The sequence below is a fragment of the Plecotus auritus genome, assembly GCF_963455305.1.
Source record: "Plecotus auritus genome assembly, chromosome: 4".
Lineage (NCBI taxonomy): Eukaryota > Metazoa > Chordata > Mammalia > Chiroptera > Vespertilionidae > Plecotus > Plecotus auritus.
Window position 1 is genome coordinate 105774068 of NC_137775.1, and position 24251 is coordinate 105798318.

General features: G+C 44.6%; 1 protein-coding gene across 2 annotated transcripts in view; it reads left to right on the plus strand.

The window, feature by feature from the left end:
• ESYT2 (extended synaptotagmin 2) overlaps nucleotides 1-24251 on the plus strand; it is an 83014-nt gene that overhangs the window by 10960 nt on the left and 47803 nt on the right. For both annotated transcript variants that reach the window (XM_080664849.1, XM_080664848.1), the window contains exons 2-6: nucleotides 18022-18063; nucleotides 19613-19747; nucleotides 20824-20900; nucleotides 22632-22704; nucleotides 22906-22995. In XM_080664849.1, the coding sequence (XP_080520975.1) occupies nucleotides 18022-18063; nucleotides 19613-19747; nucleotides 20824-20900; nucleotides 22632-22704; nucleotides 22906-22995 (417 nt within the window). The remainder of the gene's footprint in view (nucleotides 1-18021; nucleotides 18064-19612; nucleotides 19748-20823; nucleotides 20901-22631; nucleotides 22705-22905; nucleotides 22996-24251) is intronic.

A 24251-nucleotide genomic window follows, 5' to 3' on the forward strand; every position in this document is an offset into this window, starting at 1 on the left:
TAGGTTCATTGTTGGTAGGTATGTATTTGTTGTCATTTTGTTGTTCATAATTTTTATCTTTACCTTTTTCTTCTTCTTCCTCTTCTTACAGAATACCCTTCAGCATTTCATATAATACTGGTTTGGCGGTGATGGACTCCTTTAGCTTTTTCTTATCTGTGAAGCTCTTTATCTGACCTTCAATTCTGAATGATAGCTTTGCTGGGTAGAGTAATCTTGGTTGTAGGTTCTTGCTGTTCATCACTTTGAATATTTCTTGCCATTCCCTTCTGGCCTGCATAGTTTCTGTTGAGAAATCAGCTGACAGTCGTATGGGTACTCCCTTGTAGGTAACTAACCGTTTTTCTCTTGCTGCTTTCAAGATTCTCTCTTTGTCTTTTGCCCTTGGCATTTTAATTATAATGTGTCTTGGTGTGGTCCTCTTTGGATTCCTCTTGCTTGGGGTTCTCTGCGTTTCCTGGGCTTGTAAGTCTATTTCTTTCACCAGGTAGGGAAAGTTTTCTGTCATTATTTCTTCTAATAGGTTTTCAATATTTTGCTCGCTCTCTTCTTCTGGCACCCCAATAATTCGGATGTTGGTACGCTTAAAGTAATCCCAGAGCCTCCTTACACTATCTTCATATTTTTGGATTCTTTTTTCTTTTTGTTTTTCTGGTTGAGTGTTTTTCGTTTCCTCATATTTCAGATCTTTGGTTTGATTCTTGGGGTCCTTTGATCTACAGTTGAATTTCTGTATATTCTTTATTTCCGACAGTGTATGCTTAATTTCTGACTGGTCCTTTTCCATTTTTTTGGCATTCTCATTAAGGTCCTTGAAGGTCTCACTAAGCTCCTTGGAGGTCTTATCAAGTTTCTTGGCAGTTTTTAGAAGATTCTTGAGTAACCTTATAAATGTGGTTTTGAACTCTATGTCCAGTAGTTTGCTTTCCTCTATTTCTTTCATTTGTGACATGTTTCTTTGTCTCTGCATTTTTCTGCTTCTCTGTGTTGATGAAGTGGTTTTCTGTGGTAGGTGACCAGTGGTTCAGCCTATCACCTGAGGTGGACACTCTTGGTGCACCCCTTTGTGGGCTGAGTGCAAAGTCTTGGTGTAGTTAAGCCTTGATTGCTGTTGGTACACTGGGAGGAATTGACCTCCAGGCCAATTGGCTGTGAGGACCTGCTTTGTCTATAATGGAAGAACTGCTGTGCTGGAGACACGCTTATGGTGCAGGATTTGCTTCAGTGGGGCTTTGGTGCTCACTGAGTCTGCCTCTTGAATGTGTCACTTATGGATGTGAGTAGTTGAAATCTGGTGTCTCACAGTGACCACTGGATACACTAACTTCTGGATCTCCAATGGGGTGCAGGTCAGCTACTGTCTGAGGCCACCCAGCAGGAGCTACAGCGAGAACTACAGTTTTCTCCTCTTTGCTTGTGGTTTGGAGGTTTTGGAGCTGTCTGACCAGAGCTGCAGTTTGTTAGGTTAAGCTGCGATAGGGCAGACCATTTATATGCAAAAGCTGCTGCGTGGAGCTTGGGGGGGTTTGTAGATTGTGTGGGGCGGGGTCTCAGGGAGTCACTAGGCTAGGGTGTGGCAAACAGCGATGGCTGCCAGTCAGCCATCTCTGCATCTCCATGTTTCCAAGTCCCCGTGCCCCGCGCCCCAGCGCAGTAAACAATGATTGCTGCGCGCACCTCTGCAAGACTTCCACCCTCACTTTCTTTTTTTTTTTTTTTTTTTAATATTTAATTGATTTTTTTACAGAGAGGAAGGGAGAGGAATAGAGAGTTAGAAACATTGATCAGCTGCCTCTTGCACACCCCCTACTGGGGATGTGCCCGCAACCAAGGTACATGCCCTTGACCGGAATCGAACCTGCGACCTTTCAGTCCGCAGGCTGACGCTCTATCCACTGAGCCAAACCGGTTTTGGCCACCCTCACTTTCTGACCTGATGGCAGATAGTCCAGCTTCTCCCCGTAGGAGTTTGGGTCCCCAGCATCTCCCCAGAGACTGGAGTTCAGAGTAATCGGGAGCTTGTCTCCCTTCAGGTTGAAAACAGCAGCGCTCCCAGTCGCCCGCCGCCAGCCCGATTCGTGCAACTCTGTACCTCAGCTTTTCAGCACTTGTGCACGTCTCAGTGCTCTTTTCTCTTTCCTTCTAGTTGTAGAACTTCCACTCAGCCAGCTTTCCCGTGGTCCTGGGTGATAGACGTTTTGTCTTTTAGTTGTAGTTTTGAAATTGTTGTGTGACGCAGCAGTTTAGGTGTTTACCTATGCCGCCATCTTGGTTCCCTCTCTTCACAATGCGTTTATTATATACAGTGTGATACCAGGAAGTTGTACTAGAGTTTAAGACAAAGGCAATTATGTGAAATCATGGTTAAAGATCAAGCGGCGATTCTCCATTCTTGTGGCTTCTTTGTAATTGTCACTCCTGGCTGAGCCTGCATAATTATGTCCCTTCCTGGCACCTGAGCTAAAGATCAGGCCGACAGTATACCTGCCTCTGGCAAGATATGTTTCCAGGATGTGGCTCTGCCAATGCCACTGGACTCAGCCGACAGTCAGCTCATGCACCTTCCCAGGTGCTTTCTACAGGAGATACTAGTAGAAACATCAATGATGAGAGAGAATCATTGATTGGCTGCCTCCTGCACGCTCCCTACCTGGGATCCAGCCCACAATGCAGACATATGCTTCAACCAGGAATCAGACTGTGACCTCCAGGTTCATAGGTTGACCCTTAACCACTGAGCCACGCTGGCTGGGCTCATGTGTTTTTTTTTTTAAATCATCACCCGAAGATATTTTTCCCATTGATTTCTAGAGAGAGCGAGAGGGAGAGAGCCTCATCAATGGTTGCCTCCCGCATGCACCCCAACCAGGGCTGGGGAGCCTGCAACTGAGGTATTTCCCCATGACTGGGTATCGAACCCTAGACCCTTTAGTCTGGGGCTGACACTCTAACCACTTAGCACACAAGCCAGGGCTCTCTGATGCGATTTCAGTGGCTCACAGAAGGCTGTCTGATGACAGTATCTATGCAAAGTAACAGCACATCTCAAGTGCACCCTGTGTGTCAGCAGTAGGAATTTCCTTTTTAAAATAACTCATTTCTGTGCCTGGGGACACTGAGAGTTAGTGATAACCCTGGAAATTGACCAACGGTGCTCTGGCGCTTTCTTTTGTATTTGTAAACCTGCCATAAAAGTTGGGCTTTTGAATTCTTTTGTTTGTTCAGTCACTTAGTGAAGTTCCCCTTATCTTTCTATTTTTAATAAACATGCAGTTGGATTTTTATTTCTTATGTTATAGCTAGACAGGTTTTAAAAACACTTTTTCCCAATATGAGAAGAATGTATGCTCATTGTAGAATGTTTCAAGCTTCGGAGAAGAATAAAGAGAAAATGTCACTAACTAGTAATAACCATTATTAACATGTTGGTGATTTTCTGAATCTTTATGTGGATGTACGCACGTTTGTGTTATGTCCACCTTCATTAAGCATTGCATTGTGGACATTGTCATTCTTTAGAAATATGACTTTGTTATTGCAATATTATCCACCTTACAGGAGGCCGTGCTTTATTTAAATGATGTTTGGTGGACAAATTCCCAGAACAAGATTGTTAGATATTCTGTGCTCAGAAAAGATATAACTATAGAGTTTGAGATATTTAATTTTCTGCTCTTTTCAAGTTATGAAAGATTATTTGCTTGAGCTAATATTCATAGTATTCAGATCCAGGATATAGGAACTATTTTTGAACTCACGAGTAGCATGATAATTTTGTAAGCAGAAGTCTAGCCTTGGAGGACACTGTTTGTTTTTTGTTAATCCTCACTTGAAGATATTTTTCCCATTGATTTTTAGACCATGGAAGGGAGGGGAGAGACTGAGAGAAACATCGATGTGAGAGAGACACATCCATTGGTTGCCTCTTGTAGGAGACCAAGCCTGCAATGGAGGCATGTGATCTTGATGGGAATTGAACCTGGGACTCTTCAATCCACAGGCTGATACTCTACCCACTGAGCCAAAGCAGCTAGGGCTGATTTGAATGGTATGGTTGTTAAAATGGGTAGATATATCTAAACCTCCTCTTATGTAAGTCACCTTTAGAAGAAAAGCATTTCTCCTGCGCGGACTCACAGCTTTAATAGCTTTTCTCCTTCTGGGCTGAGTTGGGACATTGAGGTTTATTAACAGGAGAAATACCTCACGCTGAAGTAGCGTTGTCCTTCTAACTACTTTGGAGATGGCTTACAAGATAGTAACTGGCCATGTGACTAGCGTCAGTGCCACAGGCACGGGCTGCGCCTGGTACCAGGCTCACGCATGAGGCGTCACTGTGCAGGTGCACACACAGGAAGCCAGCTCTGCATCTGGTAGGTGGAGGTTTCTGTCTGAGAGCCTCTTCTTGACGCCTGTGCTTGTGTTGGTCAGTCACACCTTTTAGAACCTTGGTTTGCTTCTCATTAGATAGGCATTGAAATGAGCCTGCCCTGGGGTGAGCTTCGGAGGCTGGACTGGCTGGCACTGGGCCGCAGGGAGTGGTGGCTCCAGGCGAGTGCTCCACGTGGCAAGTGCACCCTCTGAGTTTCTTGGTGTTGCTGCTAGCTTCCTGCTGCCCAGTGCTTCTCTTATCCGCCTCACAGCTCCTGCCCTGCATTGCTGTTATTATACACTAGAGGCCCAGTGCATGAAATTGGTGCACGGGGCAGGGGGTCCCCTCAGCCCAGCCTGGACCTTCTCCATTCCGGAACACCTCGGGGGATGTCCGACTGCCCTCTCATAACCCAGGACCACTGGCTCCTAACTGCTCACCTGCCTGCCTGCCTGCCTGCCTGGTTGCCCCTAATTGCCCCCCCTGCCAGCCTGATCACCCCTAAACGCCTTTTCCTGCCAATCTTATCGCTCCTAACTCCACCCCCCCCCCCACCAGCCTGGTCGCCCCTAACTGCCTCACCCGCTGGCCTGGTTGCCCCTTAGTGCCCCCCTCTGTCAGCCTGGTTGCCCCCAACTGCCCACCCCTGCCAACCTGGTTGCCCCCAACTGCCCCTTCTGCTGGCCTGGTCACCCCTAACTGCCCACCCCTACCAGCCTGGTCGCCCCCAACTGCCCCCCACCCACTGGCCTGGTCGCCCCCAACTGCCCCCCTCTGCCCCTTGCTAAGCCCCCTGCCGGCCTGGTCGCCCCATGCAGCCTGCTGGTCAGTCATTTGGTTGTCCCTCGCTAACCCCCCTGCCGGCTTTGTTGCCCCACGCAGCCTGCTGTTTGATTGTTACTGTGAGGGCGTTGTGACCAATTTGCATATTACCCTTTTATTAGTATAGATCAGCCGTGGGCAAACTACGGCCCGCGGGCTGGATCCAGCTGTTCTATCCGGTTCTCTTGCTCTCCCCTCCGCTCCTTTACTTTGAATTTATATTAGTTCACACAAACTCTCCATCCATACTTTTGTTTCGGCCCTCCGGTCCAGTTTAAGAACCCATTGTGGCCCTCGAGTCAAAAAGTTTGCCCACCCCTGGTATAGATTATTGCTGTGAACTGCCTACTGAAATCGTATTTGCGCTGTTAACATTTATTTATTTTTTAAAAAATATATTTTATTGATTTTTTACAGAGAGGAAGGGAGAGGGATAGAGAGTCAGAAACATCGATCAGCTGCCTCCTGCACACCCCCCACTGGGGATGTGCACGCAACCAAGGTACATGCCCTTGACTGGAATCGAACCTGGGACCTTTCAGTCTGCAGGCCGACGCTGTATCCACTGAGCCAAACCGGTTAGGGCTGTGCTGTTAACATTTAAATGCCTAGCAAGTGAATGCATAAGATCTGTTAATACTTTCTAAGTTACTGAGGACTGAGTTTTTTAAACCAAAAACCCAAATGTAATCCAAAACAAAAATTACAATACCACTTCTAGTTACTTTTCACATACATTAAGAGTTTGAAATCTATCCAGTAGCCAATAGAAAGGGTTGATTTTTACTTAATAGTTGAGTCAGATTTTGTGTTTTTAAAAATTTAATTAACTTTTTAAAAATCCTCACTCAAGGATATGTTTATTGATTTCAGAGAGAGGAAGGGGAGAGAGAGAAAGAAATATCAATGTGAGAGGGAAACATCAGTCAATTGCCTCATATGTGCCCCAACTGGGGATCGAATCCTCAACCTCGGTATGTGCCCTGCTGGGGAATCGAACCTGAAACCTTTTTGGTGTACAGGATGACACTCCAACCAGCTGAGTCACCGTCTAGGGCCTCAGATTTTAGTTTTATATTGGGGGAAATAAGGGAGTAAACTTTGCTGTGTATACAACGGATAGTTTTCAAAGACATTACCTGTAGATTGTAATTTCACAGTGAATGGAGCACGGGGGTAAAGATTACAACCTGTCTTTGCTTGCTGCCTGCACTAGGTCCACGGTAACAAAATACCACAAACTCGGTGGCTCAAAAAACCACCAATTTATCAATTTTATCAAAAACCAAAAATTACAGTTTGGGAGACCAAAAGTTTGAAATCCATCACTGTGAGCTAAACCAAGAAGTCTGGAGGGCTGTGCTTACTGTTTTCAGTATATTCACAAGACTGTAATTATTACCAGAATCTAATTTTAGAACATTTGTATCTTCTCAAAGACTCCCTCCATCCCTGCTACACTCCCTGCCCATTCCCTCCACATTTCTCACAGCAGCCCCGGGCAATTGCTGAGTCAATTTCTGTCTCATAGATGCTCCTGTTCCAGACATGCCATGACATGAGGCAGATAGTCTGGGGTCTTTGTGACTTTGCGTGTTTGATAAACAGATGACAGAGAGATGGTAGAGAGATAGATGACAGACTGTGAGAGATGTTAAATGCCAGGTAGGTGGGTGGTGGCCATCTCCCTGCTGCGATGCTGTGCTGTCATTGTGTAAGATGTGGCCATCGGTAGATGCCATGTCTGCCTCCTGGCTGTGACGTATTGTATGATCCCAGTTAATGACAAATCAACATCAAGGGGTATGTACCGAAATCTTGTTCCCAAAATCCAGTAAAGGTAAATGATTATATTCAGGAAAAAGTCCTAATGTTTTCAAATGCCTGATTACCTATTGTTCTTCATGTATACAAATAAAAGGAGAAACAAGTCGATTTTTAAAAAAATATGTTTTTATTGATTTTTAAAGAGAGAGGAAGAGAGAGGGATAGAGAGAGAGAAACATCGATGAGAGAGAAACAACAACATCGATGGGCTGCCTCCTGCATGCCCCCACAACCCTGGCATGTGCCCTGACCAGAATCGAACTGATGACCTCATGGTTCCTGGGTTGAGGCTCAACTACTGAGCCACGGGCTGGCACAAGTAGATTTTAAGTTGGCAAATTTCTCTGAGTTAATTCTTAAAAGTCTTGAGATATTTACTGTCTGTATGCGAGGATAAATATTAAGCTCTTATAAATATCATACAAACTGATTTTTTAAAAATATATTTTTATTGATTTCAGAGAGGAAAGGAGAGGGAGAGAAAGAGAATCATCAATGATGAGACAGAATCATTGATTGACTGCCTCCCGCTGGCCCCTGAGCTTGCAACCCGGGCATGTGCCCTTGACTGGAATCAAACCCGGGGCCCTTCAGTCCACAGGTCACTGCTCTATCTGCTGAGCCAAACCAGCCAGGGCTAAACTGATTTCTTAAAAATGAAAAATTTCACTGTAAAATTTAAAACGTGACCTCTGAATCCATGTAGGTGTTAGGTATTCCTGTTGGTTCTATAATTCTAGAGCAGTGGTCGGCAAACTCATTAATCAACAGAGCCAAATATCAACAGTACAATGATTGAAATTTCTTTTGAGAGCCAAATTTTTTAAACTTAAATTTCTTTTAACGCCACTTCTTCAAAATAGACTCACCCAGGCTGTGGTATTTTGTGGAAGAGCCACACTCAAAGGGCCAAAGAGCCGCATGTGGCTCGTGAGCTGCAGTTTGCCGACCACTGTTCTAGAGGATTTTAACCCCAACTTCAGTCTCATATAGTTTCTATTCTTTATAGTAGAACAAAGCTGGATTAATTTCACACAATATACAGAACATGTATAATTACTTCAATGTTGCAATTACACATCTGTCTTGTAGTTCCACAATTTTCAACCAATGTGCTCCAAGAATTTTAAGATGCATACCTGACCAAAAGGGCACTGACCTCTTTTCCCTGAGATTGTCAAATTTAAAAATGACAGCAGCCAGCACAACAATAACTGTCTGGTGTGAACGCCCTGTTTTGAACCATAAATATGTAAGTCATATAATAGGGTTGCATCTAATTGGTTAATTTTTGGTCCCAGAAATCCTTATGCAAGTGTAGGCACCTGATTTTTTTTTTTTTTTGGAGCCAAAAGGGTAGGTAATTACTATTATTATTTATTTTGTAAATCAATCAAAATAATGCCTATTTTTTTTGTCAGATTGGCAAAAAATATGTTTTCCAATGTGCTACAGAATTTTAGTGATTTGCTTATATGTATCATGAGATGGAAAAGATTGAAAATCGCTAATCTAGTTCGTTCCAGTTAAAACCTAAGTATGGAAATTTGAATAGTAGCATTTGATTTGGATTTAAAATGACAAATGACCAGATTGTCTTATGTGTTTTAGTAAAGGAGATGAGAAGACAGATTTCCTGTTCTTGGACTCATTTTTTTTTTAAATATATTTTATTGATTTTTTACACAGAGGAAGAGAGGAAGGGAGAGGGATAGAGAGTTAGAAACATCGATGAGAGAGAAACATCGATCAGCTGCCTCTTGCACTCCCCCTACTGGGGATGTGCCCGCAACCAAGGTACATGCCTTTAACCGGAATCGAACCTGGGACCCTTGAGTCTGCAGGCCGACGCTCTATCCACTGAGCCAAACCGGTTTTGGCATCTTGGACTCATTTTAACTTGTGAGATCGATGGAACTCATGCCAGAACCTCACCTTTAAATCAAGACTGTCTAATAATTATATGAGTTTTCTTTCTTTTAGCAGTTATGGAATGTCTAAATGACTTTAGAATTTAAAAAATATGCTTCAAGTCTTTGAAAAATATCTGTAGACATGCATCTTTAGTAAGGTAGTAAGTGAGTCTCTTGACCTTAATATTGTGATAAAGGGATGTTGATGGTTCTGTCGGGTAAAGTTAAGATGTGTCCCTGTGTTTACTGTGCCATTGAATGTTAGTCCTGGCTTAAGCTCCTCCCACACATGCACCGAAACTTGAACCACCCTTCAAAAACAAATGGATGGGTGACGAGTACATCTAGCATCGCAGATACATTATCTGAAATTACAGAATGCCTCCATAAAATTCCTTAGACGTGTCCATTCTTTTAGAGAACTAGAAATAATTGCTTTTCAGATAATTCAGACAGCTCTGTTACTTTTAGGAGATATGCTGGGATAAATACGCCCTAGTTTTTAATTTTTATTTTACTCCTTCCCAATTGACAAAAATAGGCGGGGTCATCACACCACAAAGATACAGCAGTGAATTATTGAAGTTGAACTCACTCCAAACAGCATTTGTCAGAGCAGCACCTACGTACTACCCCTTGCCACTCCTGCAGCCCTGAGCCAGGAGGAGTCTTGAGTCCGGCCTCTGTGGCTCTGCACTGCTCTCAGCCAGCTCTCCTTCGTCAGCAGCCAGTTCTGATTTTGAACTGTTAGTTTGAGACGACAAAAGAAAGCACCGAATTTACCCTAACTGGTAGCTGTGGTCAGCACCTAAAGAGGAGAGGTCGTTCGTGGTCACTACCTGTGGTCTCAGATAAAGACTGCAGGGATGTTAGTGCTTCTTCAGATTCCCTAGTGGAATTTCTTGTTTTTTTTTTCTCACATAAAAAGCACCTGGGAGTTTTTAAAGTGTTCCTAGTAGAAAAACCTTACACAGACGGATTTTCAGCATTGGCAATGTATTCTGGGTCTTTGCTTCCATTGTTGGTGCTGTGTCCTCACAGGTACACAGAGTAATCAGTTCCGGTGGGAGGCTGTCACAAACCATTGAGGAAATGATAACTGGATTTTGAAAAAGTTTAATTGCTTTATTTACTCGTGAATTGATTGTCTACTTTTATGTAGACTTGAAATAGAGAAACTTAGTTATTTTGTGCAATTTCTTTTTGCCATGCAAAGCAGTAATTTCACCATCTGTTAACATTTTATTCCAGGATTGACACGTTCTGAGAGAGACATTCTCTCCCACCCTTTAAACCTTGAATACTTTCTTCTTTATAGAAGTAACTGTTAGGAGAAAGCATCCCAGTGTCTTAGGAAAAAGCACGGTATTGAGATTTCTTGACCCTGTTTTTCTACTTTCCTTGTACCCTGAAGCTATGGAAAAGGTGAGGGAGCAGACTGGGATTGGGAGTTTTGAGGAAAGAGAGAGAGATGGCTTACATTACTCCTGTGGGAAATGGGTAAAGAAGTTTAAGTATAAAAAGGTCAGAGGGCACAAATTTATGTTGGTACCAATTTACATTTGAGTTTTTTTCTCCTGATACACTATAACAGCGAACCTGTAGGAATGCTCAGAGCTCTCCCCTGTGTGATACAGAGAGGTAGCATTCACAATGCCAATGGCTTAGAGTTAATATTTTTAAAAATCCTTTTATTTGAGGGTTTTGGCCAATGTCATTATTTAATACACATAATTACACAATATGAAGAAATCGTAATGACTTTCTCCAGGTCCCCTCCAGCTTATCTCAGCAGACCACACACATAATGCTACCTGTGTCTGTCTGCATGGAAAGCACCAGTGTAGAGAGCTGTAGGTGTCTCATTGATCTGAGGCAGGCCAGTGAGCCAGGACAAGAGGAATGGGGAAACTGAGACAGGCAACTGAACACACTGGCCCAGCAATTACAGCAGGTACAGAGGTCACCTCCTGAGAGATAACATCTAGGCCTCAGTTGTATTTCAGTTCCAGGCCCAGAAAGGCAGCAGAATCAGGTGGGCAACACCAGGACCAGCTGCAGTGACTAACGAGGTCCTGCCCTGGCACTGACCAGTCATTTAGAGACCATGACCCTGAAAGAGCACCCCTGGAAAACTGATGAATATTCTGCTGCAACCCTCCCCGAGACCTCCCCTAAGATCCCCGCCTGCAAAAGAGAAAGAGAAAAACCCTCCAGACAAAGGACCCAGCACGTGCTCTCCTTCTGGGGAACACGCCCATGCCATTCCCTTCCCCTGCTTCTTCCCTCACTGAATGTATGTCCTAAACTCTGAGGGACCCCATGAGACTTGCAACCAGGGGAGCAGTGATCAGTGGTAGCTCATCCTGCCACATAAGTCAGTTTGTCGACTTGTGTTTAACTCATTTTGTGGTGTAGGAAGGTTGGTGTTTGGGGATTGATGATGAGGGGACAGTCCTCCCTCAGGTGTTCTGGGTGGCTGGTGAGGCAGGGCCCTCAGGCCCAGCTGGCAGGTGGTACTGTACTAGTTGGGACCCCCAAGCCCATCTCCAGGCTCAGAGGACATAACATTGCTGTATCAGGTGAATTGAATTCCTCCTTCCTTCTCCCCAAGATAGTGAAAGAATTCTTCCCCAGGGAGCCGATCATTGTTCCACTAAGACAGTGGTTGGCAAACTCATTAGTCAACAGAGCCAAATATCAATAGTACAATGATTGAAATTTCTTTTGAGAGCCAAATTTTTTAAACTTAAACTATATAGGTAGGTACATAGTTATTAACTTAATTAGGGTACTCCTAAGCTGGCCTTTCCTAAAAACGTCCTCAATCTGATTGAGGTACACTCAAGGTGCCAAAGAGCCGCATGTGGTTCAAGAGCCACGGTTTGCCGACCACTGCAGTAAGAAGTTGGTGTTTGTTTGTTTTGGTTACTCCTCACCTGAGGATATTTCTTCGATTGACTTTTAGAGAGAGTGGAAGGGAAGGGGAGAGACACGAGAAACATTGATGTGAGAGAGACCCAACAATTGGCTACCTTCAGGCACTGGGATCAAGCTGGTAACAGAGGTTTGTGCCCTCAATGGGATGGAACCTGAGACCTTTCAGTCCTCGGGCCAACACTCTAACCTCTGAGCCAAACCAGCTCTTTGTTTATTTTTCTCGGATGAGCACCTAAAGAACTATGCAGACATGAGCAGAGCTCAAATCCTTCTTGGAACAAGGAAAAATACGAATAAATGAACTTGATAGACGAGTTTATTATTTGAGGTTTAATGACATTTGGTTTCTAAAGTGATCATTTTATCCATTTTTCTTTTGAAGGTATTAAATCATTAATGCTTCGGGTGTAAAAGATAATGTATCTTCATATTTTCCCAGACATGGATTGCCTTTTCCTAGATTTTGTTAATGAAGGAATGCATGGACAGCACTAATTTATGCTGCAGGTAGATTTTTAAAGGATGCCCACTCCCCATGACAGACCTGCTGTCCTGCCTGTAGCTGGAGGTGCTCAGTTAAGTCCACACAAGTGCTGTTGACATCGTTTTTAGGGGGGTGCTGTGTGAAAAATTTAATTTTAAATATTACCCCATATTTTTTAATGTTCAGAAATGGGAAACATGTTTAATTAGAAAATATTACTTATGTGTAAGTTTGTTTCATCCTTTATACCTCAGCAAGGTTTAACAGGGGGGCCTTAGAGCCCTCTGGGTCTGATCCACTTATTTCCCCTGTGACTTTGAACAGATTTATTTAATTATCTATTAGATGAGCTGCTAACTGTTCAGAGGGTTGTTGTGAGGATGAAACAAGATATTGCATGTAGAGTTCCTGGCATACAGTTAATGTTCTGTCTTTGCATATTTAATTTTTTTCTAAGCAAAACAACTTTGGTAATAACATATTAGAATCCCAAGTATGCCTTTGTTCTTTTTAAAGATAAGATTTAAAAGATTTCTTGGGTAGTGTCAACTCTTAAATATAATCAAAACTTGAACAATCAAACTAATTACTTCGACTTTGTGGAGCCAATATAAATAAATATGAAAACTTGTTTTATAAGTGGACTTACAAGGGATATTTAGTGGGGTTTTTTGTTTCTTTTTTTAGTTGAAAGGTTAAGATTTGAAACCAACTAAGTGTTCATGCATTTCTACATGATTTAGAAAATTTTGTTTCTCCTGTATATCCCAGTCTTTGTGATGTTTTTAGTACTTTAAATTCTGCTTTGTGGAACATAAGCTGATGTTTATGCATATATATTAGTGAGAAGCTGATTTTAAACATAGTGGAACAAAATTAAGATTTGGTAACAGGTTTACTTTCTTCAATTTCCATATACTCTTTCTTTGGCACTTTGAAATTAATGTGAGTTGAGGGTCGACTAGATTCCATTCCATGACTTACATACTTGTCTCTCCTACCATGTCCTCTCCCTCCCCAAGGTAAACAGTTTTTTTAAGTTTTTGTTAATTTTTTATTTTAAAAAATTACAAGCATATATTAATACACACACATACACACGCACATCCTCTTCCCCTCTTGAGAGATGAATGGTATGTACATGGTTTTTCTCCATTTTGTATTTTCACTTTAAAACAGGCCCTGGAAATTCTTCCATAGCATTATCCAAACAATCCTGGAAAATACTATGATGGAGGCCTTCCTTGTCCCTTTCACTGCTGGCAGCACTTCATCACGTGTGTCATAACAGCTTGTTCAGCCGGCCCACTGTGGGTGGCTGTTTGGTCATTTCTGGTCTTTGCTATTGCAAATGGTGCTGCACACACGTCATTTCATATTTTTGCCAGTTTATTTCTAGGATAAATTCTTAGAGATGGGATTGCTGGGTCCCAGGGTGAATACATAGGGAATTTTGATATTACTACTTATCATAGCTCTTTCATGTGAAGGAGTGTGGATATTAAGTAAAACCAGTCTTTAAATCCTTCTTGTAGTCTTGGGTGAAAGACTTGGTTTGATAACAGTGTTTTAGTGTGAATTCCTATTATGTGTGCTGGACTTTATCAGCTCTTTCAGGACTTGTACTATATTTAACCTCTAGAGTCTAGATAAATAGATCACTATTAAACACAGAATTTCCTACTTCTGGCTATCACCAGAACCTCGTACAATTTAAGGCATGTCATCTGAGTTTCAGGCTTCACTCTTTGATTGGCGTGTCCCTGTGAGAACGTGGTGGGCTCTGTGGACCGTCTGTCTCCACAGCCTTGCCTCATCCTCAGTAACAAAGTGGCCAAGAGCATGGGCACACAAGTCTGGCCTTCATCCCCATTCTGCCACTGAGTAGGTGTCCTGTGAATGTGGACACTGTTAGTTCCTATGTGTACATTGTCAGATAATGGATGCGACAGAACTTGCACATGCCTGCGGTACACTCAGAAAATGGTCGCTACTTTTATTCTTTCACACAGTGGAGTTGGGTGTGAAGACTCGTTGCCCTCGCTGGTCTCCAGGAATCTGGTCTCTGGCCATGCAAGGAACAGGTTTGGTGTCAGCCTTCCTGCGTCTTCTCCCCCCCTTTTAGGCGAGAGGCTTTGAAGAGCTCAGCCTTACTGACCACCTGATGCCATGACTTTAACCTTCATGGTTTCTGGACCCTGTTGAAAATCTAATGGTTTGGTCTCCAAGCTGGTTTGCATACACAGTTTCTGTATGTGGGCTCCCAGACAACACCCCAGTCTATGAGCCTTGCTTGGATTTGAAGTGGGTAGAAAATCTGGGTTAGTCAAAGCTTTCTCTGTGTGAGGCACAGCACTTAGGATACCGGTTATGGGCTTTCAGAAGTGAACAAGAATCCAGTTCTTCAGAGCAACCAAGGCTGCTCTTCCAGCTTGGGTATGACAGATACTGCCTAGAGAAGATGATTCCCCCCCCCCCCCAGCAGTGTCCAGGCTCCCCCGGCAATGTCCAGCCCCCTTCACCCCCAGCAGTGTCCAGGCTCCCCTGGCAGTGTCTGGGCTCCCCCAGCAGGTGTGATGCTTCAGCACATCTGTGGTCAGCCGTTTGCCAGACTTGTGAAACCACCTGTTCAGGCATGTGCTATCAAAGGGCACTAGGCCACTGCTCTTTATTCTACTGTATCCAACAGAATAAACTGGAGCAAGTAGGAAAGGAATTGTTGAAAGCAGCACAAATCTTGAAGGAACCCAGAATGGCTGTCCAGTACAAATGTAAAGCATTCAGTGAAAAGCCTGAAGGACATGACTGCACCCTCCCGTCCAACCTGATCAGGTTGCTGGCTCAAAACAGTACCCCTTTTGAATGTAACAAGTGACCTTGGGGAGCATGCCATGCAGTGACCACTGCATCTCTGGAGGAAGAGCCTTGTTCTGAATTAAAAATGGTCATGAAGAGCTTCCTAAGCAAAAGCCAAATACTGAAATTGGAAGTTAAGATTGATCCGTCAATCACGGGTGGAGTGATTGTTCTTACTGGAGAGAATATGTTGATGTGTCTGCAAAATCAAGCTTCAGCAGCTGAACAAGGTCATGCAGGTGGTTTTCAGAAAGTGTTGATTTTCTGTCAGTGAAAATTCTTAAACTTGGAGGAGCAATAAAATGCTTCCTGATCATAACATTAAAAAAAAAACCACACAGCCCTGACCGGTTTGGCTCGGTGGATAGAGCGTCGGCCTGCGGACTGAGGGGTCCCGGGTTCGATTCCGGCCGGGGGCATGTACCTTGGTTGCGGGCACATCCCCAGTAGGAGGTGTGCAGGAGGCAGCTGATTGATGTTTCTCTCTCATCAATGTTTCTAACTCTCTGTCCCTCTTCCTTCATCTCTGTAAAAAAAAAAACCAATAAAATATACTAAAAAAAAAAAAAAAAAAAAACCCACACACACACACATATGGGGCCTGCAGGAGGCAGCTGATCAATGGTTCTCTCATCATCGATGTTTTTATCTCTTCCTCTCCCTTCCTCTCTGAAGTCAGTAAAAATATATTTAAACACACACACACACACACACACACACACACACACGGAATCTTTTTTTAAAAAATGAAAGCCACTCTAAACACGTTTTGCCCTCTGGAGAAGGAGGAAGGAAATCCTTGTGCACAGAAAGTGCAGAGAAGTTGGGTCTCCCTGAGGCTTGTAGGATTCATAGCTGTTCCCACCAGTTAGCAGAGAGGAGCTGACCATTACCCCTGCTCACTGGGCAGAGGTGCACCCCAGCCTGTCTGCCAGGACTGGAGACCATCCTGACGCTTGGGCACTGGGCACAGGCCTGTCCATCGTAGAGATGCTGGTGCAGCCCGATAGGCCTCTGGTGTTTGCTCCTGCTGAGCTGCAGACTGAGGAACAGCCATTGTTTTCACATGGTTTTTCAGTTGTTTATTGGGGATAAGGTAGAAATGGACACATCCTGTTATTTTCGGAGAAGAAAGGATCTGAAAACAGGTAAAAGGAAGGCTTTCATGGCAGATTAAACTCATCTTGCTATAAGACATTTGGGATATTTCTTTATGAAGTAGAGTAGCAGTTTTGTTTTCCAGAACTGATGTCATGGACCGCCTTTCGGGCCCTCTCGTCTGGTGGCCCGTTCTCTGTACCTGTGGCAGAGGTAGTCAAACAGTGTCTGCCTGTGATATTTAGTGTGCAGTGACAGTGTGCAGAGGTTGTAGAGTTGGGTTGACTTTTACAGTAGCACCCAAACAGTAATTATAGTAACACTAGTGGCCCGGTGCACGAAATTCGTGCACATTAAAAGGGGATTAATTAGAGGAAATAATTTAATATTGCTATTCGCCCTTTATAATAGAAGTGTCAGAGATGAAAGAAAATTAGTAAAATGTATATGAAAACCTTCCTCCTGTCAGAGTCTGGGGCACACCACGGAACCCAGAGTCAAGTCCCCGCCCACCCACATGCGCCTCAAAATCGCGTGAGACCCAGACCCAGCTGCCCCCCCCCCCTCATTGGGATAGATCCAGACCTGGCTAGTCCCACCCTTGTCAAGCCCCGGCAGGCAGGGAATGTAGCCTCAGGTCCCCTGGCCTGGCGCCAGAATTGGGGGGCATGGCCTGAGGTCCCCCGTCAAGCCCCACCATGCGGGGGGCGTGCAGCCTCAGGTCCCCCATCCAGCACCGGGAGGGGGGAACAGCCTCAGGTTCCCTGTCAAGCCCCATCAGCAGGGGGGTGCAGCCTCAGGTCCCCCCTGGGTGGGGGGCGCAGCCTAAGTTCCCCCAACCCAGCACTGGGGGTGCACTTGAGGTCCCCTGTCAAGTCCTGCCAGGTGTGGAAGGCGGCTTGAGGTCCCCTGTCAATCCCCACGGGGGCGGGGGAGGGCATAGCCTCAGGTCCCTGCTGATTGCTTGTTAAGGCTCCTTATGAGAACTTGGCCTCAGCTGTGGGTGCAGCCATCTTTGTGACGGAGTGATGGTTAATTAGCATATTCCCTCTTTATTAGATAGGACTAGAGGCCCAATGCATGAATTTGTGCATGGGTGGGGTCCCTAGGCCTGGCTGGTGATCAGGGCCAATCAGGGCCGGGCTGATCTGGGCCTGCTGGCCGAGGGGAGGGACAAGGCATGGGAGGTTGGCCACTGGCCCTCGGCCCCCCTGGAAAAGGGGCTACATCTGCCACCACCCACCTCTGGTTCCCCATCCCAGCCCGGGGCCGAAGGGAGGGAGACGTGGGCGACAGCAGCATGCCAGTGGCTGGGTTGGAACAAAGGAAGGCAGAGGGAAGGTGGGGTTTTGAAGGCTTTGGTCTACGTCTCTGGAACACCGGACAGCGCTGAGCCCCATGGGAAAGCGATCCTGTAGAAAGAGCTCCATTTGAAATGCTTGTTAGGATGTTCCAGGTACCCATGCACATTCCTCTGGACAGCAAGGCTGTGGGGAGGGCCTGGGGCATTTGCTGACCTTCCATGCTTCTGCTGCAGCTGTTCTTAGAATGTAAAGCAGAGTGCCCCATGGCCAGTGTCCCCTCCTAGGCCATTTCCCAGGCTTCAGGGCAGGGTGTTTAAAGAGTCTGTATGTGAACAATAGGCCTACAATGAGAACAGCCGTGGCCTACGTGACAGAGTCAGTCACATCTGTGTGCTTTCTTCTTAGGTTCACTTTCCAGACACTGAAAGAGCAGAATGGCTAAATAAGGTAAGAGAGCAGTATCCCCAATACCATCTGGCAGTGGGAATTGCGATGGGATGCATCCTTCCATATTTGGGAGTTGGGATAGTGACACTGTGTGAACTCCTTTGGATTTGGCTTCTGCTCCCAAAAGAGCTCAGTCATAAATGAGACGTTACTTCCCTTTTCTAAACAGTGAGAAAATTAATGAGCTATTCATAGTTGAATCTTGGTCTTCTTTCTTATTTTCCCATCATCTGTCCACTGCTCAAGCCTATTTTATGAAAGTCATACACAAAAAATGTTGAAAACATTATGAAGAACAAATAACTCCCAAGAATCCTAGTAATAGATAATTATCTAAATTTTTTTATAAAGCTTCTGTTTTTAGATCAGTCTAATTTGAAGTGGATCTCTGTTCCCTCATATTTTATGTAATATCCTCAGAGCTTACAGACAGGGATCACCTTGCAGCACGGGAAGGTAGTCCATCATTGAGGAAAACTCAGTAATGTTTATTAAAAGCTCTATAGTTTTAGCATTTAGCAACTAGAGGCCCGGTGCACGAAATTTGTGCATGGGGGGATCCCCTCAGCACAGCCTGCACCCTCTCCAATCCGGGACCCCTCAGGGGATGTCTGACTGCCAGTCGAGACATCCCTCTCACAATCCTGGACCACTGGCTCCTAATCGCTTGCCTGCCTGGTTGCCCATAACTACCCCCCCCCCCCCCCCGCCAGCCTGATCGTCCCTCACTGCCTCTGCGTGCCGGCCTGATTGCCCCTAACTGCCTTCCCCCGTCAGCCTAGTCACCCCTCACTGCCCCCCATGCCAGCCGAATTGCCCCCAACTGCCCCCCCTTGCTGGCCTGATCGCCCCTAACTGCCCTCCCTGCTGGCCTGGTCACCCCTAACTGCCCCCCCCCATCAGCCTAGTCACCCCTCACTGCCCCCCATGCCAGCTGAATCGCCCCCAACTGCCCCCCCCCCCCGCTGGCATGGTTGCCCCCAAATGCCCCTCCTGCCAGGCTGGTCGCCCCCAACTGCCCCCCCCCCCCCCGCCAGCCTGATCGCCCCTCACGGCCCCCCCCGCTGTCCTGGTCGCCCCACGCAGCCTGCTGTTCAGTCATTTGGTCATCCCTCACTAACCCCCCTGCCGGCCTGGGTGCCGCCATCTTGTGGCTGTGGGCACCACCATCTTTGAGGGCGTGGCATCAATTAGCATATTCCCTTCTTATTGGCTGTGGGCACAACCATCTTTGTGATGGTGTGATAGTCAATTAGCATATCCCCTCTTTATTAGATAAGATGAGTTGAAACCACAGGATTTTCTGATTTTTTTTTTTTTTTTAGCAATCATTAAATGTGCTGAGAATAACTAATTCCTGCAATATATAGTTAGTTTATTGTTGCCATACATTTTAAAATTTAAAATTGTATTTATTTTTGCATAACAAAAATGCCCTCCCTTTAATCTTAAAAAATTCTGATAAGCTGAAGGGGCATAATTTTTACCATAACTTAAGTACACTGTGCATTAAAATGTTTTGTCTTACGTGAGTTATTTTTCCTTTCAGACTGTAAAACACATGTGGCCTTTCATTTGCCAATTTATAGAGAAGTTGTTTCGAGAAACCATAGAGCCAGCTGTGCGGGGAGCAAACACTCACCTTAGCACCTTTAGTTTCACGAGAGTTGACGTAGGTCAGCAGGTCAGTTTCTTCTTAAGTATCCTTACATGTATGCACAGTCAGATTGCTGTGGAAATTAAAAAGAGATGTTAAACTTCTCCCTATTATTTCCCTGGGAAGGTCTTGGGGTGGGTGGTGCAGCTATTCCAGGTTCTGCCTCTCATGTGGTGCCCTCGCCTGGCCTGTCAGGGGTCCTCACCTGCCCTCATCTGTCCAAGGTGGTCTTTTGGCCAGTTCAGGTTCACTGGGGCATTTCCCTTAGTTCCAGCATGTCTTTCTACCCACACTCTTCTGTCAGAATTACCTTTGCACAGTTTTCAACAATCCGTTCTGTTGGAAAGGAGTTTGACATGTGAACTCACACTAAAGGTTCAAAAGTTGACAACAGGCATGAGGTATTTACCTTCAAGTTGTTTAAAACAAGTAAAGACTCCAGTGCCAGTCTTGCAGGCATCACCTTAGTCACACAGGGGAGGGGATAGATAGGTGTTGTTACTGGAATAATATTACAGGCATACCTCATTATATTTCTCTTTGCTTTATTGCACTTTGCAGATAGTGTGAGTTTTTTTTACAAATTGAAGGTTTGTGTCAACCCTAAGTCAAGCAAGTCCATCGGCACCAATGACAGCATGTTTTTAAGCAAAAAAGTATTTTTTAATTAAGGTATATATATTGTTCTGTTAATCCTCATCTGAGGATATTTTTTCCATGGCTTTTTCAGAGACTGTGGAGGGGTGGGGTGAGAAACTTCTATATGAGAGAGACACATATAGAACTCCCGAACTCGCCCCGACGGGGGTGGGGAGTGAACCCACAACCCAGGTACGTGCTCTTGACAGGGATTCGAACCTGTGACCATGTTCCTCATGTCTGTGGTTTCACGATAACCTCGTCCGCACTTGAAGAACAGGTGAAGTAACTCGCTGATAGCGAGCCAGTTGGCACACCTGAGGACAGAGTTGTGATTCCCGCAGCCTGTGCCAAAGCGCGTCTCCTCAGCTCAATGCCACCTGGTGGTTTCACCATTTGGCTGTTTTGCCGTTGTTTGTGTTTTCACCATCCCTGCATTGAAAATAAACCACTTCTCGCTCTAGCCCCTCAGGATCAATGGTGTCAAGGTATACACTAAAAATGTGGACAAAAGGCAAATTATTTTGGACCTTCAGATTAGGTAAGTTTTTATTTGTGTTCTATTGTGTCATAGTTGATGACATAGTGTCACTTAGCTATTCCCATAAGGTGGATATACCTGATGTTGGGGGTTTGACTAAAATCTTGATGAAGACCCAATTATTGTGCTCAGGTGCTTAGACACTCAGCAAGCCTCCTGCAGACACTCTCAGGTCGGGCGTGACCTTCTGCACCTGGAGCCCAGGGTTGCGGGTCAATTCATACAGATTCCACCCAAAAGGCAACTGCCATTTCATGGTTGTGTTAAAAACAAATGCAAGCCCTGCACAGTGTGCTCAGTGGTTAGAGCATCGGCCTGTGCACAAAAGGGTCACGGTTTCGATTCCCAGTCAGGGCATGTACCTGGGTTGCAGATTTGATCCCCAGCCCTGGTCAGGGCATGTGTGGGAGGCAACCAATCAATTCATCTTTCTCACATCGATGTTTCTCTCTCTCTTTCTCTCTCTTCCTCCCTTCCATTCTCTTTAAAAGTCAGTGGGAAAAATATCCTCAGGTGAGGATTTAGGGAAAAAAAAAACAAAACACAGATGCAAGTCTTACATTCCACATCACACTCATTCATGTTTTTCATATTAATGATTGAAATGTCTTTTATTTATTTATTTTTTAATATATTTTATTGATATTTTACAGAGAGGAAGGGAGAGGGATAGAGAGCTAGAAACATTGATGAGAGAGAAACATCAATCAGCTGCCTCCTGCACACCTCCCACTGGGGATGTGCCCGCAACCAAGGTACATGCCCCTGACCAGAATTGAACCCGGGACCCTTCAGTCCACAAGCCGACACTCTATCCACTGAGCCAAACCGGTTTCGGCTGAAATGTCTTTTAAAAAAATTTTTTTTGTTTAATTTCAGAGAGGAAGGGAGAGATAGATACATCAATGATGAGAGAGAAACATTGATCAGCTGCCTCCTGTATGCCCCCCACTGGGGATCCAGCCTGCAACCTGGGCATGTGCTCTGATCGGGAATCGAACCCATGACCTGGAGGTTCATAGGTCGACATTCAACCACTGAGCCACACTGAAATGTCTTAATCAGTGAGAAAAATGATGCCTCAAACAGATACGTTTTTATACGTTTCTAATCTTTTTATCCTCACCCAAGGATATTTTCCATTGATTTTTTAGGGAGAGTGGAAGAGAGAGGGAAAGACAGAGAGAAACACTGATGTGTTTAGAGAAAAAAATCAATCAGTTGCCTCTTGCACGAACCCCAACTAGGGTCCAGGCTGGGGAGGAGCCTGCAACCAAGGTACGTGCCCTTGACCGGAATCGAACCCGGGACCCTTTGTTCTGCAGGCCAACGCTCTATCCACTGAGCCACACTGGCTAGTGCTACGTTTCTAATCTTCACATCAAAGTCCCTGAGCTCTGTTAGTTCTCTCAGGACTGGGGAGCAGATAATCTTCACTGTATTGTTTTAAACAAACATAGCTGTTTATAAAACAAATGAAAACTACATTCCATGGAGGTGCTGCTCTGGCCTGCATGTGGGAAGGGACATTTGTAGCAAACCCGTGATCTGCGGGAGGCCTCCCCAGAGCAGTGTGTCTGCCACCCAGCAGGGAAGAGGCCACACCAGGGTGCAGCTGTGCCTGCAGCATGTGCTGATCACTTTACTGTTTATTATTTTAGTCAGATTACTAGTATATGCCTTGCAAGTCTGTGGTGATGAGAATGTAATACAGAACTTTCTCTTTGCTAGTTTTGTAGGAAATTGTGAGATTGATTTGGAGATCAAGCGATATTTTTGTAGAGCTGGTGTGCAAAGTATACAGGTAAGGTTTTTTTTATTTCAGTCTTCTAAAATTTTCCATGCTCTATTTAAAAAGAAAGTGACAAAGATTTTATTAACCAAGAATTTCTTTGAAGTTAAGTATTTTTCTGAAGGTTCTACCTGATGCAGCACTGGGCCATCTGCGTGTCTGTCCTGCATCAGGGACTGGCTGTTACATGCTTTGGTTTCCATTTGCACTTAGATTCATGGCACAATGCGAGTGATCCTGGAACCACTGATTGGAGACATGCCCTTAGTGGGAGCCTTGTCTATCTTCTTCCTTAGGAAACCAGTAAGTTGATGTTTATTTCGTGTCTGTCTGCCCTCTCACTGAAAAGAACATGAACATATTGGAGATATACACAGTGAAGGAGCAGTCCTCTCCTTAGCTCACATCTTCCCTCCTGTAAGTTCCTACCACTTTATGCCCTAGTGGAGGTTTTGTCTCTTCCCATAGACAACTTATTTTCCTGACTATAATAAGAATATGTTTGTTACAAAAATTTGAAAATAATAGACTGCTTTTTTTAGTGTAGGTTTGTAATTAATATTGTCACTGAGTATGATTTTTAGGTGTTTGCTCAATGATGCCTCATTCTATATAGTGAATACCACAGTTTCCATTTACTGACCAGGAATTGAGTCTAATTGGTCCAAGTCCCCAAACCAGTAAGTCCAGGAGCCTGCACCCAACCCAGCCTGCCGACAGGCTGCCCTCACCGTCCTCACTGCTGCCCACAGGCAGAGCTGCCGTCACGCTTGGCACTGCCTGACCCAGAGCCTGCTTATGTACTGCAGTTAGTGGATGAAGGGTTAAAGTCATAAAGAGTCTATTTTTTTTTTTAAAGAATTGTCTCAGGTGTTTTATTTATTTATTTATTTATTTATTTATTTATTTTTAATTTTTTTTTATTAAGGTACTATATTTGTACATATCTTACCATTGCCCACCTCCACCCCACTCCCATACATGCCCTCACCCCCCAATGTTTGGCATCCATTGGTTACTCTTATATGCAGGCATATAAGTCCTTCAGTTGATCTCTTATTTCCCCCACCTCTCCCTAACCTTCCCGCTGTAATTTGACAGTCTGTTTGATGCTTTATTGCCTCTCTATCTATCTTTTTGTTCATCAGTTTATAATGTTTTTCATTATCCCCAAATGAGTGAGATCATGTGGTATTTTTCTTTCATTGACTGGCTTATTTCACTTAGCATAATGTTCTCTAATTCCATCCAGGTGCCTACAAATGGTAATAATTCCTTTTTTTTTATGGCAGCATAGTATTCCATTGTGTAGATGTACCATAGTTTTCTGATCCAGTCATCTGCTGACGGGCACCTAGGCTGTTTCCAAATCTTAGCTATTGTAAATTGTGCTGCTATGAACATAGGGGTGCATAATATCCTTTCTGATTGGTGTTTCTAGTTTCTTAGGATATATTCCTAGGAGTGGGATTACTGGGTCAAATGGGAGTTCCATTTTCAGTTTTTTGAGGAAACTCCATACTGTTCTCCACAGTGGCTGCACCAGTCTGCATTCCCAC